Source organism: Carassius auratus, chromosome 42, assembly GCF_003368295.1.
Source record: "Carassius auratus strain Wakin chromosome 42, ASM336829v1, whole genome shotgun sequence".
NCBI classification, from domain to species: domain Eukaryota; kingdom Metazoa; phylum Chordata; class Actinopteri; order Cypriniformes; family Cyprinidae; genus Carassius; species Carassius auratus.
In genome coordinates, this window is record NC_039284.1 from 16,201,622 (window position 1) to 16,220,894 (window position 19,273).

General features: G+C 35.0%; 2 protein-coding genes across 3 annotated transcripts; one reads left to right on the forward strand and one right to left on the reverse strand.

The window, feature by feature from the left end:
• The first annotated feature begins 523 nt into the window (after positions 1–523).
• Positions 524–9,774, forward strand: LOC113060364 (adhesion G-protein coupled receptor F3-like). Its single transcript, XM_026229225.1, has 13 exons — positions 524–574; positions 668–680; positions 810–944; positions 2,044–2,190; positions 3,243–3,479; positions 4,174–4,326; positions 5,830–6,014; positions 6,103–6,288; positions 7,348–8,658; positions 8,737–8,778; positions 8,943–8,978; positions 9,083–9,163; positions 9,674–9,774. Exons 1-12 carry the CDS (start codon positions 524–526, stop codon positions 9,143–9,145), a joined length of 2,559 nt encoding a protein of 852 aa, XP_026085010.1. The 3' UTR covers positions 9,146–9,163; positions 9,674–9,774.
• Positions 9,775–11,631: 1,857 nt separating this feature from the next.
• tdrd6b (tudor domain containing 6b) lies at positions 11,632–19,132 on the reverse strand. 2 transcript variants are annotated; one of them, XM_026230083.1, is made up of 4 exons: positions 19,038–19,132; positions 12,392–17,858; positions 12,215–12,276; positions 11,632–12,098 (listed from the first exon to the last, which is right to left on the reverse strand). In XM_026230083.1, exons 2-4 carry the CDS (start codon positions 17,802–17,804, stop codon positions 12,051–12,053), a joined length of 5,523 nt encoding a protein of 1,840 aa, XP_026085868.1. In that variant the 5' UTR covers positions 17,805–17,858; positions 19,038–19,132; the 3' UTR covers positions 11,632–12,050. The 2 variants fall into 2 exon arrangements, with proteins under 2 accessions (XP_026085868.1, XP_026085866.1); XM_026230081.1 differs by having other exon boundaries at positions 11,632–12,276.
• Between the last annotated feature and the right edge of the window lie 141 nt (positions 19,133–19,273).

Here is a 19,273-nt window from a genome sequence, read left to right on the forward strand (position 1 = left end):
AAGTTTCCCCTAAATATGAAACAGCACGTCTGTTTTCAACGCTGATAATAATAAACAGAAATGTTTCCTAAGAAGCATATTAGCATATTAAAATGATTTCTGAAGGATCATGTGACACTGAAGACTGGAGGAATGATGCTGAAAATACACCTGCACATCACAGGAATAAATTACATTTTACAATATAATAAAAAAAAACAGTTATTTTAAATTATAATATAATTTTACAATATTACAGTTTTTACAATATTTTTAAGAAATAAATGCAGCCTTGGTGACCATCTATTTAAAGAAAACTGGTAGTGTATGTAAATGCATATTGTTGTGGTCAGTTTATTAAATATAAAACAGTTTTTTTGCTTTCACTACTTATTATATCCCTCTCTGTTAACTATTTTGAAAAAGATTAAAAAAAATATTTTGTATTTACAAACTCCTTAAGATTAATAACTTTTTGAGCGTGCTAAGAAAACATATGCACATATTCGTTCTGTTTCATCACCCAGAAATTGATGGCACAGAAATGAAGCTGTCTAAAGGCATCATTCTCCTTTTTCTGGGATTGTTTTTTAAGGTGGGATAATATTTAATTTTATAAAAGTTCTTCAGTTATATATACACATTTTTCAAGAGGTGCATTAACTTTTTTTCAAATTGTGTTTGATAGGTTGCTGTGGCAGGTAATATATACGTTTATATATATTTTCCAGCTCATTAACATAATATACAATCTATGGAATAAATAATATGCATTTTTCCATCAATCTTCTGCATGTTAGACTGAATACTGTCACAATGCTACATTCCAGAGAGTTTCACACAGGTGTACTGGTTAGAGCTTGAGATCGAGTCATCGTTGTATGACTACGTTGTTGAGCTTCTGAAGGAGCAGAAACAAATAGACATTATTAATGCAACTGTAACAGACATCAAAAACACAACAGGTAAACATTCATAAAGCTTGAAATTGCACACCAACATTCCTCACCCTGTAAGAAAATAATAGCTTCAAATAAATACACTTGCTGTAATTTTAAGGATGAGTCTGTGTAAAGATTAATGACAGACTTTCAGGTCAACTCAAGGTCAACATTAACAATGATAATTCTATACCGAGGTCTGCCCGAATACTCAATTCTGATTGGTTGGAAGATATGCGCTCAATCCACTAAATAGTTCCAGTCAGTTTAGTCACAATTCTGTATCAATGTGCTTCCTCCAATGGAGCACACACACATAGACACATCACTCGCACAAAGACACATCCAGAGGCGCAGGAACTTTTTGTCAACACTACATTACATTTGTTAGCAATGATGGGGTTACATGGCTGAGGGAATAAAACTCATACAAACTCTTTCTCTCTCGCTAATTAAGTCAAATACATTTAATTTTCCCACACTAAGGAGCTATGACTGACATTTGTACCCTTCCGGTCAAAAATTTGCACTGCAAACATCATTAACAGCTTTAACTCGTCAGTGATGGAATATGACCATGGTATAATCCTTACACAACTTATAAAACTTTATGATTTTACACATGAGGACACTGAAGCTGGAAAATGTTTACATATTTTGAAATGCTTATATGATGAAATTGTTAATGTAACTCTGTCAAGAAGAAGGGAATTGTTTAATAAAAAAAAAAACAGTTCCTGGAGGCTGATGTTATTATGGAACTTTTTCTGGGGGGTTGAAGAGATTTTACAAAAAAATCAAAAATGATGGAAAATACTTTTGTAGGGAAAACCAATTAATTGATTTTAAGTAAATTTGCAAGAAATTACATTTTGTTGAAGCATTTCAATTAAAGAAAGACAAAAACGAGAGCAAGTATTTCTGAATAAATCGCTAGTTTCTAGTTTCATAAGTTAATTTAACCCCATGTTGACTTGATATTGTGCTAAAAGAAAAACTAATAAGATTATAGTTTAAAAACTAATATGATTATCTTATTTATCTTATCTACAATAGAATTTACACACGTTCTGATTTATCAATAATTGAGATTATGAAAAAACTCTAATGTGCTTGTTTGCAGATTGCACACTGAAGGAGACGAATAAGATTTGTTCATGCATGCCGGGATACAACTGGAGAGAGGACATGTGCCAAAATTATGACTGTTGCAATAACAGCTGCACGCTAAAACTTAATGACATTGCTGTATGTCTGCCTGAAAAAAGAGGTAGATTATTGTTCTTATATGGGCACAGGATTTCAACACAAAAATAAGTAAATAAATAATGGTCATTAAATGCTGTGATTCTTATTTTTTTACAGTAAGCATCAACGGATTAACTTCAATAAATATGTCTTGTGAGACTTTATGTATTCCATATGAAAAAGGTTTTCCAAAGTACAATGCGGAGGAAAAGATTATTATCGATACGGTATGTAGGCTACTGCTGAAATCAACACAATGGTGCTTTTTTAAAATTTTCCTAAAATCAGTTAATTGATTAGCAGCAACATACAAAGTGAAAAAATGAATACATTCACATGACTCATCACATTGTATTAAAGCAGGCTGTTTTTTTTTTATGGTGTTTTGTGTTTTACTTTTTATGTCGTTTGATTAGTTCATTACTGCATTATTGTGTTTGGTCCCTGTAGCTGCCATTGTTTATGGAAAGGACAAATTCAAATATGTTATCATCATTCCCTTTTGCCTTCTGTAGGCAAGAAGGAAGTACAGTATATAAACTGTAAAATATACGGGCACCATATTATCATCCTGCTATGCCTAAAAAACTGTGACCATATTGTTGGTTTGATAAACTATTATTAATACTTGCACTGTTCGTATTATTATTCTTTTAGCTTCTTGCACAATTCAGCACACTGAAATATTTTGATTCTCTGATTATCAACGGTTACAGGTAAGCATTATACCAAGCACCTCTGCCAGCTACTGTTTCCTGTTCTTTCCACACACATAAAACACTTTAGAAATAGATTAATGACAGAAAATAAAGTAATTTTTCCCATTTGATTTACAGGTCTGGCAGTGTGATTGTAGATTATACAGTGCAGATAATGAGTTCAGTTACGATTCCAGAATTGGATAAATTAGCCAGGACACTGGGAAATACAACGTTGAATTCTACACTAGTAACAACAGGTAACGCATTTACTTATTGTGAATTATTTCTAACTTTTGTATTATTTACAATACTCCTCACTTACAATGTTACATGATAAAGAAAAGCCTTATTAAGCTTGTAATTTTCTCCAAAGGCCTCATCACTATTAAAGGTCCTCAGAAGGCAATTGACATTGGCTCCTCTGCAGATATAACTTGTACTCCACCAGATATTCTGGGAGAGGTAAAGTGGTTCTTAACAGATGTGAAGAACAAAACAACAGAGATCACAGAAGGAAAAGAGGCCGCCTTGACTAAGGCCGCCTCGACTAAGACCAACTTGCCTGAGACGAACATTGTTAAACTAAAAGATATTTCAGGAAGCTGGAAAGGTATGTTTCCTCACATATACACAATTAAAGATAATCGCATGCCTTTGAAAGTATTTTTACTTATGTTTAAATTGTTAAAAAAGTTAATAGAAGTTGTCAAACTTAATGTTGATGTGTGTCATTCTTCAATGTTGAAATCGTTTTCCTACCCGTTTATTAAGCAGAATAATTTATTTCTCAGTTGTCTAAAAACATACTGATTGGTGAAATCAGTTTTCACACAGCTACAAAGAGACAGGAAACAACATGTTGAATTACTCTAAACGTGAAATCTTGAAATGGCATTTTGTTGTACTGCATCTGCATCTGTCTGTCTGTCTGTCTGTCTGTCTGTCTGGATAAGGAACACTTAAATGTGTGTACCAAAAAGGGTTCATAAAACACACAGCAAGTACAAAGCTGGACATAGCACTTCTGCCAGAAATACAGGCTATGAGCAACCCCCAATTTCCTGACTGTAGAGATGCAAATAACCAATTTGATGTTGTAATTGAGTGCAAAATTTTAAACGACGGCGAAAATTACAGTGTTACATGGGATAGTAATTTTACTAACCCCCAAAAAGAACTACGTAAGCATATCTCATTATCATTTCTGCTCTCTCAATGCAAACATACTCAGCATGAACAATGTGAAAAATTCATGGTTTTTACACACTTGATGATAAGCAATTTCACATTACTGAATTCTCTAGAAAGCAATGGGAATTATTTATCTTACAAATTAAAGGGGACCATACACTGTGTACAGAAAAAAGAGGCAGAGACTGTCACGTGTACATTCACAAACACCAAAGCCGAAAAAAACAGAATCAGATCTCAGACTGTGGAGATTCCCATTATTAATGGTAAGTTGGTTGATGTTATTTAACATTTTCCTTAATTCTATATCTTGTAAAGTTGCAGACAGTATTTTACGAGTGTGATTTTTTTCTTTCTTTCAATATTACAATTGACCAGCCTGACAATGGTGTGAGTTTGGGGTCGAGTATGTTAATCTGAACAGTGGTCATGTTTGGGATAACTCTGGGGATAAATGGTGGTGCTAATGGTTCAAAAACTATCCACTTCACCTTACATTTATAAAATATAAAGTATATAGATACAGTACAATATATTGAATATATTTAAATGAATTTTGACTGAAATATCACATTAGCATCATCATTAAGTGTTTTCATTTGAATAATTTTCTGTTTTTATTTTGCTCAGCCTAATGTCCAAACTTATGGAAGTCCATTTCTGCTAAAAGGGGAAAAAATATCACACTTTGGTAAATCTCTATTATGAAAAGAAGTCTAAATAAGAACAAGCTGAAATTAATTATTTTTTATAATTAATTTATGCCATAACCATGACTTTTTTCCATGTAATGGGGTTTTCAAGCTCCAAAATGACAACAACAAAAACTTGGAGTGCATTTGAAGATGAATTATGCCTTTCAGGCTATTCATTACATAAAGCTATTGTATGACTTGGAATTACTTTTGTGCTGCTCTTTTGTTCATTTAAAATCCAAGAGTTTTTTGCAAAAGAGTGGCTAGGATATTCACCAAAAAGTCCTTGGAAGAAAGGCATAAAGGTTTGGAATGACATGATAGTGATTTAATGGGGAGACAAATTAAATTTTTGAGTGGACAGTGAATTTTTTCCTGCAAACAGATGTACATTGTTTACTTAAAGGGATACTCCTCCCCAAAATGAAAATGTAGTCATTAATCCCCATTAATACCCACATGTCGTTCGAAACCCGTACAAGCTTTGTTTGTCTTCGGAACACAATTTTATATTTTGGATGAAACCCAGGAGGCTTGTGACTGTCCCATTAACTGCCAAGTAAAATAAACCGTAAAGGTCCAGAAAAAAAGCAGAATAGTCCATCTGCAATCAGTGGCTTAATTGTAACATTATGAAGCGATGAGAATACTTTTTGTGCATGAAGAAAACAAAAATAATGACTTTATTCAGCTATTCCTCTCCTCTATAGCTGAGTAAAGTCATTATTTTTGTTTTCTTCGTGTACAGAAAGTATTCTCGTTGCTTCATAATGTCACGGTTGAGCCACTTATGGCAGATGGACTATTCTGATGATGTCTTTCATACTTTTCTGGACATTGGCAGTGTAATTTACTTGGCAGTCAATGGGACGGTCACAAGCCTCCCGGTTTTCATCCAAAATATCTTAAATTGTGTTCAGGAGATTTTACGGGTCAGAATGACATGGGGGTAAGTGATTAATGACAACATTTTTATTTTGGAGTGGAGTATCCATTTAAACATTAGAGACTTGTATTTATAAAAACAAAAATAATGAGAAAAACAAATCTGTAGTATTTCATTTCTTAATACAGCCAATTCGAAATTCTGTGAAGGAGAAGGTGTGTGGCCCATCACAAAAAACGATTATACGGCCAAACTGTCTTGTACGTACAATGCTGTTGGTCTGACAAGCAGAAATTGCTCTAACCAAAAATGGGGAACGGAAATCTCTTCTTGTGTGATTACTGACCTACATGATGTTCAACTGGCTGTAGAGGTATTCTTCAATATTCATTCATCTATTTCTCAATGCTTGCCAGATTAACCTTTAATACTAAATGCTTGTTTTCTTTTTATAATAACAGATATTAGATAAAGGTATTGGCTTTATCAAGGACGATGCTTACCACCTTTTCAGACAAATACAGCTTTCAACCATTAAGGAGACGTTCAACTCATTTTCAAATATTGATACAACTGTAGTCATTTTCCAAGCCATGAACAGTGTTTCTAAACAGCAGTCGAATCAATGGAATGATACCATCATGCCTGTATGTATGTTTTCTCTTAAGTTTCTTTTTAAGCATTATTATTCAAATTGAACTCTTCTTTAAAATCTTTAGTAATATTTGGTTCGGGAACAGGGCTATATCAATAGTTTGATGAATTAACGCAATGCACATAAAAAATGTTTTAGAGCTTCTTAAGTATCTTAAAGTTTTCCTCAATCACTTTGCAAACAGTCTTAGCATTCTCTTAATTGGAAGTGAATTGGATTGGAACCGTTTTATGTTTGCAGACTGTAGGAACTAAAACATTTTAACTTCATGCTTCAAAATGTAGTTATTATCAGTAAATTGGCCAATGTCACTGACATGATGAGCTTACATCTCAAAATGATGTTGCCTTGTTTCATTTTTTATTTATGGCGGAAACGGGCTTCCACAGTTTTGTCTAGTTAAGTGCTCTTTAGTTATGGCTTTTTTTAGATTTTACTGGGACTTACTGTGATAATGTGCCAATACTGTGTAGTGCACAGAAAAAAAAGAATGTGAAAATTTGTATGTATTTATTTGGAAGCATGTAAATAGAAAACATTCTATGTCATGGATATATATATAAATATGCATGTATGACAGATTTTAATAATTGAATGGATCATTTTGCATGTGACATAAGACAAAAGATTTAATGTGAAGAATATGTACTGTGCATGTACATGTGAAGTAACACAATCAGCTCAGTTTTAATCAGCAAGCCATGTGCATTTAGTTATTGTGCAAATTCTAGATTGTAAAATTCTACACTGTAATATTTAGTGAAAAAACAACACATTTCAAGGAACTCAAAGGCCAAAAAACTATCATTTTAAATATTTATGTTTTTAAATATTCTGTTAAATAAAAATAGCTTTTGATTTTTATATGATGTTTATGTCACAAATTATGCTCCAAAAGCAAATAATAGCTCATTATTTACTGGAAACATGTCAGATATTAACTCGAATTAATTAGAAGCAACACCATTCATTCAAAATGACAAATAATCAAATTCCTGTGTTTGCTCAAAGTCTAATCGCATTTCATTTTCTTCTTGTTTTTACATTTCAGGACTTTGTAAGCTCCTTAAGCAACAGTTTGAATGACACACGTGCCTGGAAAAATCCTGAAACTAAAAACACAAGTTTATCTGTACCATTTCTACAGACTATTGAGGAAATGATGCACAATTCAAATCTGAACTCGAATAATTCTCTTATTTATAATAATGTTAAACTGGTTCTCTGTAGTAAGGCCAAAGGGGAACATTGCGGGGGCTTTAATTCCACCGTCAGCACAGACGATAGTGCTGTTGTCATTGGATACCAGAATATTCATGAAATTTTACCACAGTATGATGGAAGACGCTTAGAGACCAACATCTTGTCAGTTATTGTAAATAATACCAATAACAATCATTCCAACCGTGTTGAAATGAAGTTCGATTACGCTGAAAAAAGAGAAAGGAATCATGTAATGTATTGTGTTTTCTGGGATGTAAATAAGACTATGTGGTCTTCAGAGGGGTGTAAATGGGGTGGTGCGTCAAATCCAAAGTTGTGCACATGTGAACACAATTCTGCATTCACCATAATGATGTCTCAAGATGCAGAGACCCTTCCGTATATGAAGGAACTGACCTACGCTGGCTTAGGAGTATCCATCGTCTCACTTGTTCTGTGTTTAATCATTGAGTTTTTGGTGTGGGATACAGTTGTAAAGTCACACATCTCACATTTTCGACACGTGGCCTTAGTCAACATCTCTTTCTGCTTGCTGTTGGCACACTGTGGATTCTTAGCATCGCCCGATCTGACAGAAATCCCCTCAAACTGGTGCTCCTTCCTCACAGTATTCAAACACTTTTTTTTCCTTGCCGTCTTCTTCTGGATGCTGTGCTTGAGTTTCGTGCTTCTTCACCAACTGATATTTGTCTTTGAGCAGCTGAGGAAAAAGGTTTTTTTCGTATTGTCTATCACTGTCGGTTACGTATGCCCTTTAATATGTGTGGCAACAACCTTCATTGCTTTCGAGAACGGTAAAGAAAATGAATACTATTCCAAAGAGACTTGCTGGCTCATATATCGGGGTGTGTTGAAGGGCTCCATCTTTTCCTTTGTAATTCCTGCCATAACTATTGTGATTGTAAACTTTTTTACACTTGTTGTGGTGATTTTGAAGATAGTAAATCCTACTTTGTCGGAGTCAAAGGCACGGGACCAAAAGGATGTTGCCAGGAGTATGATTAAGACAATAGTTTTCCTAAGCCCTGTCCTCGGAATAACTTGGCTCCTCGGAATTTTGGTGCTGTACCTTGATCTTACACAAAAACCTTATGCCCAAATTGTGGGCTACACATTTACACTGTTGAATTCACTGCAGGTAAGGGTCAAGCATCAGACACCTTATCTGTTACTCATTTGTGCATGTACATTAAAATATGCTGTTGTATTTCATCAGGGCTTTTTGATACTGCTGACAAACTGCCTGGGAGAGAAAAAGGTAAATATGCCCACTACACGTGCCCTACATATGTTTAAGGAATTTAGGCTGAAAATACAACATTTATAAAACCACTTTCATTCGCATTAGTTTAATATTACTGATCAAATTTGTTAGGATTGCTAGATTAAGCACAATATAATGATATAAAAATTTTCCCAAAGGTTTGTGATGCACTTATGAAGCGTTTCAAATCCAAGGTTAGTATGCACGAGAGAAATGTCTGCTTTTACAGATGCAAAATGCATCATGAACATAAATACATGAAATAACTCAGCTCACGTTCCCACTTTTCTTACGTTAGCAATCAGTGAAGCCTAAAAATGATAGCTCAACGAAAGCAACATCTTCAGTTATGATGAAATAAAGATTGAACAGATTAAAGGTAAGTTACATTTGTGCTCTTAAAAATATTTGTGACCCTGAAGCACAAAATTGGTCTTAAGTCACTGGGGTATATTTGTAGTGTAGCAATAGCCAAAAATACATATTACAAAATAATTACATGGGTCAATATTATAGATTTTTCTTTTTTGCCAAAAATCATAAGGAAATGAAGTAAAGTTCCATTAAGATATTTTTTTAATTTCCTACTGTAAATATATAAAAACTTAATTTTTGATTAGTAATTTGCATTGCTAAGAACTTAATTTGCACAACTTCAAAGACGATTTTCTCAATATTTTTTTGCACCCTCAGAATCCAGATTTTCAAATAGTTAAATCTCTGTCAAATATTGTCCGATCATAATAAACCATACATCAATGGAAAGCTTATTTATTCAGCTTTAAGATGCATAAATCGTATGACCTTTATGACTGGTTTTGTGGTCCAGGATCACATTTTATTGAGTGTCTACATATTTTGTTCTAATGTTGTTTTTGTCCCAAATCAGCATGTGAATGATTTAGACGATTCTAAACAAACTGAAAGAGATGAAACTCGTTGGAAACATAAAAAACATCATGGATTAAATTCTTTCACTTTCAACAGCTATAAAACAGTTTTCTAGAACACTGTACAATTGTTTGAGATATTGTAGACCATAGGATTTAAATATATTTAGACGTAACCATGTTAGTCATATTTATATTCATATTTAGATTGAATGTATTTAGGGTAAGTTACTTTTTCTTCTTATTTCAGAAAAAGATTTATTCAATTTGATGTATATTCGTTTTCAATTATAATTATGCTTGTATGTCTAAAGCCTACTTGCTATTACTTAAAACTGGTGGAATTGTAGATGAATATGAATGTTGACATATATTTTAGTCAATGAGTTCATTTTTCTTTATTCATGTACAGTATATTTATGTTAATATAATCATGCTTGTGCGCCTACTTGGTATTATTTAATAACTGGTGAAAGTCGTAGATGAATATGAATTTTAGCTTGTAATTTAGATCATTTTCATTTTTGAAAATGGTTTATTAAATTTTATGTATATTCATATAAGTATATTTATGCTTGCATACATACATATATATATATAGCCTACTTGGTAATTTTGGCTTATAATTTTACTGTCCTCCAAAAATGCTTTCTTTTATGTTTTACATTTAATTTAGATGTACAACACAGATTGCAGATGTTGCCCACTTTATAAGCATCCATTATTTTGTGTTTTGCATTCATTGTATAATAAAACCTACTTTTTAATGACTTGTTTTTTTTTTTTGGCTTCTTTTCTCTCCTGTTCCCATTCTTCATCAGTATCATCTAAGGACAGCCCATTTAACAAAAGCTCATTGGTTAAATAGCGTTAGCATCACACAAGAACAACTGGGTAATGTAATATCCAGGCCACATTTCACTATATTCATCATGAAGTTACAAGACTTTCATATTACTCATCTATTGAATTTTCATTTGTAATAGACTATGACGTTCTAATAATGATTGGTATACGTTTTGAAAAAAACAGCAACGTTTGGTCTCGAATGTAGGCTAAAACCTGCTTTTGGATGCTGCCCAGTGCAGAGGAGTCTTCTTGTTCCAGTCTGAGTCTTTATTATTGGGGTCACATGATTTTCTTTTCACAATTTCTTCCACTAGATCATAGTTTCCAACAGCAGCTGCCTGATGCAACTCTGTCATCTTTTTTTTTTAAACAGTAACGGGATTTTCCCCTAGAAAAAACAAACAAACATTAGAAGCACTAAATAATTACTTTATTATAAAAACATTCACTGTATATTTTCAATTTAATATATATTTTCATTTCGAAATTACATTACATCGGTTTAGAATAAACAGCGCACGCAGACGGCCTCATCACGTGATACCTGTTACTTTTCTCAGCGCAGTTCAGTATGGACAAATCACAGCCATTTATGATGATTAAGGAATTTGAGATTAGAGATCGTTGGATTTACATTATCGTGTCATCTACCAGTCAGCTAAATTTATATATATTTTTATGCATTGTAGTGTACAAATATTTTAGCTCTGACAAAAAATAAAACGCCAACGTCAATTTTTAGCAGTGTGGGAAAAAAAGTGAGAATTTTTATTTAAAACATTTTCACCTTTAAAATTCTCAAAATCTTGAATGATTTTACTTGTTCTAATTATCTTGATTTGTTTTAATTGATAGATTATTTTATGGATTGTGTTATGTTCTTGCTTAAATTGTTCTAGCATGTATTTTAATATACATAAATATATATATATATATATATATATATATATATATATATATATATATATATATATACTCGTAACTTCTAACCGGTCAAGAGTCTATGGACAGAAAATGTTCTTTGGCTAATTCTGATACATTTACAGAAATGTTTTATTAATGTGCATGTCCCCAGTTAACAAAAAAAAATATAAAGCAACACAAACTTGATTGTATGAATTGCTTTTATTCCAACAAACAATTATCAAGATAAAAGAAAAATGAATACACATTCTTATATTTTACAATCAGGAGAAGAAAGAAAAATGTATCACTGCACATGTAATCCAAACCAACTACCAATTTTTGAGTGAAGGTAGAGCAGGATTGTGGCCTGCAACACTTGCACTTTCCGTGCAATCATCACTTTAGTTCACAATTACTTGTGTAAAAACTGCATAAAAAAGTAATAACAAAACCTAACATTGCAATCAGACATGGCTCTTATGTTTTAAAATTAAAAGCAACATGGCAAAATAAAATCGTTAACTTCCAAAGTTATCTGTTTGAAACAATTATTTGTCAGTTCACATTCATATTACCAATGAAACAAATTATAACTTTTCACTATAAAGCTTAAAATTCTGTTTATTTGAAGATGCACTTAACAGAGTCACATGAATCTTCAGTGCAAACCTACAAAGTAACAACAAAAATACGGTTATTAATCTAAAACAAGATTACTTAATGAATTTAAAAAAAAATCCCCACATACCAAAGAAAAGGAAAAGCATAAACAAAAAACCAAATACCATGGGTAAAATTAGATTTTCTAAACCAGCTATACTTCTGCTTGCCGTCTTCGGGTTGCCCGCTGAAAAAGAAATAAGCATTATAAAGTAAGCAAAATAAGCCTGTGACTAAAAATCAATTCTTCAAATTAATTATTATATCTCATATGAAATGTAATCCGACACAGTAACTCAAACCTTTTTCAGATCCATCTATATCTTTTCTTTTCTCTGTGTGCAGCAGCATTTGCTCAGTTGACACAACAGGGATGCCCTCATCAGATTCATGACAGACTTTGTGGATTTCTAAATCCATCCTTGAAGGATCATCAGCACTGACATCAGTATTAGTGACCACAGCAATCACATCTGCTCCATCAAGCTGATCATCCACCTTCTTCTCAGGTACATCAAGCAAGTCTCCTTTTACTATTAAAGGTTTGATTTGATCAGCTCCATGTTGTTCAATTGTGTGCATATCCTCTGTAGAGATTCCAAGGCTCACACTCATTTTATCCTCTGAAACCTGTTGATCAGATGTTGATGCAATGGATTCAATCACCTCAGAAGAGGTCTGATCATTTTGTGCAGAACCACTCCAAAACTTCATCATAAGCTCATTAACAAGACATTGCGGAGACTCAACTTTAACATAATATGGAGGGTTACTGTCAATGCACTGCACAGTCACTTTAAGAGGTTTATCCACTAAGAGCTTGTAGAAGTTATCAGTAGCACCAGTGTCCCAAGATCCCTTGGAAGGATCAAACCCTTCCAACTGACACAGAAAAGCTTGAGGTGGACTTTCCAGCAAGTCACAAGGCAGTGCCTTAAGAGAGTCTTCACTGGTTTCAGACTCATTTCCGAAGTCAACAAAAAGGACAGATACAACGTTTGTCCATTTATTAATAACCTGCCCACGATACCACATCTGATCATCACAGAAACGAGCCAGGCACAGGCTTCCAGGATCCAACTTGTCCACCTTAATCGGCTGTGTCTCACTAGAGTTTCCATATTCTTGGGCAACCAGGGTGATTTGGTCAAGAATTTCAGAGTTTGAAAACTGGCACCAGAAGTAATCTGGTCCAACAATGCATGATGCAAAGGCTTCTACTGTCTGCCCCAAAGACACTTCTGGTTTCTTGAAGAGCAGCTGGAATGTGTCCTTCACAGGTTTGGATACTACCGGTGATGCTTTTGCATCTAAACTATCCAATTTCTCATTTGAATCGGAAGAGTTGCCACTGGGAGTAATTTTAACTTCCCAAGTAATGCCATTTTCTTTGATAAACTTGCAAGACAGCTTGTTCTCACCAGCTTCACCAAATATATTATTGAAGAGAAACATCTGCTCCATTCCTTTCTGCATCTTAAATTGATCATCTAGATTGACGCTGCAGTGAATGCCGAACCTCGGGTAAGACAGCAGTGGCACATCAAGTCTACAAATTTTAAGGAGAGAAACATTTGCCTCATTTCCAAAATCTATGAACTCTACCTGAATCATGCCATTTTGAGTCATATCCTTCACGACCGCACGATACCAAGAATCATCTTCAGAAAACATGGCCTTCACCAAACTTCCCTGCTGAACACTGGATGCATGAATATCATCTTTCTCAGATGGCTGATGGGAATTCAATAGCTCGGTGAGGGTGAATAATGCGTTTTCATCTTCTACCAGTTGAACAAAAAAACTTGTCAGGCTGTTGATGTGTGAAACATACACTTCAGACACCTTGCCTGGTTCTATCATACGTAGAGGAAGATCTACAGCTTGAGGTAAACACTGCACTGATAGTTCAGGAACCATCATGCTTCCATCTACCGCGGTCAATGTTGGGTACGTAATGCTTTTCTCTTGGGTCTCGGCTGCCACTAATTTGTTCTGAGAAATCTGAGGGTCAAAGCTATGAAGGTCAGGGTTTACATCATTTGATGCTCCATTATTTACCTGGCCACAGTTAAGCTTGGGAGCGTTATCTTTCTGAACGGTTTCAGAGCTTTTTATTCCAAAACTGTGCTCACTTGCAGTGGGTTTTATATTTGCGCCCACGGTCACTTTGCTACAAACTTGAGGCTTGGGGTCACACCAATAATCTTTCATAAGATCATTAACAATTAGCCCATTGCATTCAACAATGACATTATACTGAGAACAGTTTGGAAGGTCAGAGGACATTACCGTATTCTGAATGGTCACTTTTAAGGGTTCATCCACCAGAAGCTCAAAGAACTTATCAGCTGCAGCGTCGCTCCACATGCCATCCGCGGACCCCAAAACTTCTAACTGACAAAGAAATGCTTGTGGAGGGCTTTCCAGGAGCTTGGTGGGCAGGGGTTTAACAAAGATCAAGTCAATTTCAGACTCATTTCCATAATCTATAAAATGAACAGAGACTGTTTTAGAATGTGTATTGATAACCTGTGCACGGTACCATAGCCTGTCAGAAAAGAGTGCCAGGCAGGGTCCTTGGCATAACTGATCTGGCCGAATTGGTTTTGTTTGACTAGAGTTTCCTATTTCTTGTGCAAGCAGGGAGATTTTGTCAAGTTCCTCTGAGTTTTTGAACTGGCACCAGAAGTAATTTGGTCCAACGATAGATGAAGCATATGCATCTACAATTTGTCCTTGACTTATAGCTGGTTCCTTGAATGCAAACGGCTGGATACATTCATCACAGTGCATTTGGGATTCAGGTTGAGCACCTGGTTTGAGAACGGCATCAAACAAATGCCTTTCCTCAAGTTCAAGTTCTAAACTAACAATCCAAGCAGATGCGTCCTTTTGGATGAACTTACATTGAATTTTCTTCTCACCATATTCACCTGCTGCTTTTTTGAAAGTCATTATCTCTTCCTGGGTCCAATCTCTTTTTCCCCTTCTACCATCTTCAAGTGTGCACTGAATACTGAACCTGGGGCTGCTGAGGAACTGCTTGTCAAGATGCCTTATTTTATGGGGCAGGAGTGTTGCCTCATTGCCAAAGTCAATAAACTGCACCTGAACTACGCCATTTTTCTTGTCTTGAACAACCGCACGATACCAGGCACCATCAGCAGTATATTCAGCTACGACCAAGTCATTTGACTGCAACAGGTCGAGTTCAACTTGTGCAACACTTAACGGAGCATAATTAAGTTTGTCAAGAAGGGAAAATATTTCACCTTCATCACTTGCCAATTGTACAAAAAAACTTGAGGGACTATTACAATGTGAAACATAGATGTCTGAAACTAATCCTGCATCCAAGGCTCTCGGGGGAAGGTCTGTGAGCTTAGGATAATGACTTGACACTTGTTGCTGTAAAACAATAGGCTTAGCTCTACTATGTCCAGTTGTGTGACTAGTAACAGTCTGGAAGTTTTGTTCCAATGTGTCTTCAACAACTGGTTTTGGGACCTTCTTACAGGTCTTATGTGCTTTTGATGTAGTTTTGAAATTGTGTCTCTCACCTCTAGACTCCATGCCTTCTGCAGACTTACTGAAAATATGAGCCTTTTCCGTTCCTTTGCTGAAGGTAAACCCTTTTCCTTTGGACGTTTTGTTCCACTGCTCTTTAATTTTTGAGTTGAGGTTTGTTTTCTCGTCATAAATCACCACTGATAGTTTGCCTGAATTTTGTTTCACAATGGCGGTGAACATGCAGTCTGTAGCATAGTTTTTAAACCACTCATTAAGCTCACATTGCTCAGGTAATGTGACATTGAAAAGTTCAAACTGAACAGCCTGAATGGGAATGGATGCAATTTCACTAGCCTTTGGAGGAAGTGGCAGAATATCAGATTTCTCCAAAACCACCACGTCACCATAGTCTACGAATTGGACAAGTATTTTCGGATGCGTTGATTCAATTTGTCCTCGGTGCCACAGCCCATCGGCGTATTTAGCAAGACACATCATCTCAGGGTAAATTGAAAACTTTGCTTGTGGTTGATTTTGGCACAGTTGTTGAATATCTATGGTCATTTTCATGACCGTTTCAGTATTTTGTGCAAAATGGCCATAGAACTGATTTACACTTTGGACACAGGTTATTTGAACCTTCTCCTCTGCGCCCACTTCAGTTTTGGGTGGGGAAACAACATATGTTTCATTCTGAAAAGATGGAGCTGCAGTGACATTCGATGAGGGACGTACCTCTGCGGGTTGTAGGTTTTTTCCATTTTCGGAAAGTCTGGTAACAGTGACATCTTCAAAAGAATCGGAGCACTTGGTTAAAGTGGTTGAAGCAAGACAATGTACAGGCACATTTCTCCCAGACATATCTTTGTGTGCTACTTTGTTTAGAGTCTCAAGAGTTCGGTCACCACAAATCTTTTCAGTCGTTGACAAACACTGCTCTCTGTGGCCAAAAGTGTCGTTCACATTCACACTGTCATTTCCATAAAGCGTTATATAATAGACACTCTCATTTGCACTGTAATGCTCAAATTTCCCAACAAGGATTTGATCCAGTACAACAGATTTCAGATACTCTATCTGTTCTGTCCTCCATCCAATGCCTTTGTCAATGACACCATGTAGAGAGCATGCATAGGTGACAACTGGCAATTTGAAGAACCTTGCAGATAAAGGTCTGATATTGGAGAGTTTAACAAAATCTCCAATTCCATAATCGACATGAAAGACTTTGACAACATCGGAGACATTGTTCTGCTGAAGTACAGATCGATACCACTTGCCTTCACTTCCTTTGGTTGCACATGGAGACCCATCATACAGCAACATTGGCATCTGAACAGCGAAAGAGTCTTCATAGTATTCTTGGAGCTGTTCACTTAATTTCTTGAGCTCTTGTGATAAGACATGCAATTTGCAATAGATTTTCAATGGATTAATAACTTGCGTCACAGTTACGGTCTCAACTGCTCCAGGCAACAACTCAGGATACAGGTATTGATCCAACCTGTCCGGGTCACTGGCATGCTCCTCCTGACTATTTGTATTCACAAGGTCAGTCTGTATGGAAGGGTTTTTTCTTGGCAAATGCTGTAAATGCATTACCAAGCTTTTAAAGTCTCCGTTAGACATATTTCTAGCAAATCCAAGGTCATACATTTGTTTGGATAGACTAGGAATGTCAAGAATGATGATTCTGGAAGGCATTATCACATCCTGCACACACCCGGAGATGTCTTTTCCACACAGAGATCTGATGACATTTAAAGCATCCACAGACCATGCACTCTCAAGACATAAAGCTGACACATTGGCCAATATGCAAAGCTCTACTTTGGGAGAAAGACTGCAAAGGTTCTGTGGACATTTAGTCAAAACTTTGCTTGAGACCCAAAGAAGTTTACCATCATCAATTAGGAACACCTTGTATTCATGTTCAGATTTTGAAAGTATCCGTGCTCTGTGCCAAGTTCTGTCTTCATATACCAAGCAAACTTCTCCGGGTTTACCTTCAAAAGTATGCTGCTGCCGCTTCCTAGGGATATCAAGGTCTTTTTTAAGGTGTTGATATACTTCAATGTTTTCTTGACCATTATTTAAACTCCCTCCAAATTCCACTAAGACAGTGTGTGGGTTTAAATTGACTCTTGTGATATGAACAGTCGTATTGGATCCAACTACTGGCAAACCAGGAAATGAACACATCTTGGTTGAGAATCTTGTCTTTCAAAATTGTTTAGGAGCATAAATAGAGAGAATCTGAAAAAAAAAAACACCCATTGTTAAAAGAATAGTTCGCCAACACCCCCCCCCCCCCCCTTTTTTTTAATGAATAATAATTTACAGACAAATAAAAAGTCATCACTTGGGTTTCTTTACCATACAATACAGAGCTGCAAGTAATGATAATCAATGGATTTCAATTAACTTCAATGAATTATCAAAATAACTGTCAGTCAGAAAAAAAAAAGTATTTTATATAATTATGTTTATATATTATGTTATATTTTAAGAGTTATATTTTGTGTATGACCCTCATTCAGTGAAGCCTGTAAAGTTTAATGGAAACTTGCTGCCAAGATGAGCCTTTATGCAAATGAAAATACTTGCACCGACTTCCAACATTTGCAAATAAGGATATAACAGCAAATTATAATTTGGCTCTCAAACGGTGCGTACAGTAGTTTTCAAATCACCTCACAGGGCAAAACATGTTCAACTATTTTTGTTCCAAATATAGAATATAGTCAAATCAAACTCTCTTTGTTTGTTTAAACAAGAAAAAAAAAAGGTTGCATGGATGAATTGTTAACAATTTTATCTCTAGTTTGTATTTAGAAAGTGTATGATGACTTAACTTGTAATGTATAGAAAAGAGCAGCACAGAAAGACTATTTAATATTTTATTAAATAAAAAGAAATAAAAGCATATGGGCTTGGAGCCTTGGAAATAAGGTTAAGTACAGTAAATAATTACAATTTTATGAATTAACCCGTATTTACTGCATTTAATTATTCCGTTTATAGTGACCTAATTATACAACCCATTATAATAACACAAAACATTATTATTGTTAGTCAACCTGTTAATGACACATGCAGATGAAAAAGCATTATTAAACAATAGAATAAGAATCACAATACTCACATATTTCTATTTAAGTTAGATTGACAAATCAAAGGGGGAAAATCTAAGTCATATTACAAATTATTCAACAGAGGGCATGTCTGGACCTGTCATAGCATAAAATAAGCTATCTAGGAGTTAAAATTACTCATTTATCTGCTGACTTTATCAAAACCTAGAGATGTTGTGGCTTATTCAATGGCTCGTGAATCAAGCCCTTAGGGCTAACTTTAGTTTAAACCTTAAACCAATTTTAACTCGTTGATTCGACCTCCTGGTAACAAAAGATTAATTCGTCAAAGAAAACTTACCAAGGTGAATTTCTCCCCATCACATACACGAATACCATGACTTTACCGAGTACGAAGGAGCTTACAAAACACCACTTGAAGTTTTTGCGACTCAATCATATTGATGTCAATTAAGAGCGCGCGTCACGTGACGAACGCGTGATTTGTACCCTCGTTTTGGCGCAAGTTGTAAATGTTTTAATACTTATATCCTATAAAAACTAATTGATCTTTCTCAAAATATACTTACGTATTAA

Coding starts and splice junctions, on each gene's coding strand:
- tdrd6b (XM_026230081.1), bottom strand. CDS start 17,804: ATGTGTTCATTTCCTGGTTTGCCAGTAGTTGGATCCAATACGACTGTT. Junction 12,277..12,391: donor TATAGATGGATCTGAAAAAG/GTTTGAGTTACT, acceptor TTTCTTTTTCAG/CGGGCAACCCGAAGACGGCA.
- LOC113060364 (XM_026229225.1), top strand. CDS start 524: ATGAAGCTGTCTAAAGGCATCATTCTCCTTTTTCTGGGATTGTTTTTT. Junction 6,289..7,347: donor GGAATGATACCATCATGCCT/GTATGTATGTTT, acceptor TTTACATTTCAG/GACTTTGTAAGCTCCTTAAG. Junction 8,659..8,736: donor CACTGTTGAATTCACTGCAG/GTAAGGGTCAAG, acceptor GTATTTCATCAG/GGCTTTTTGATACTGCTGAC.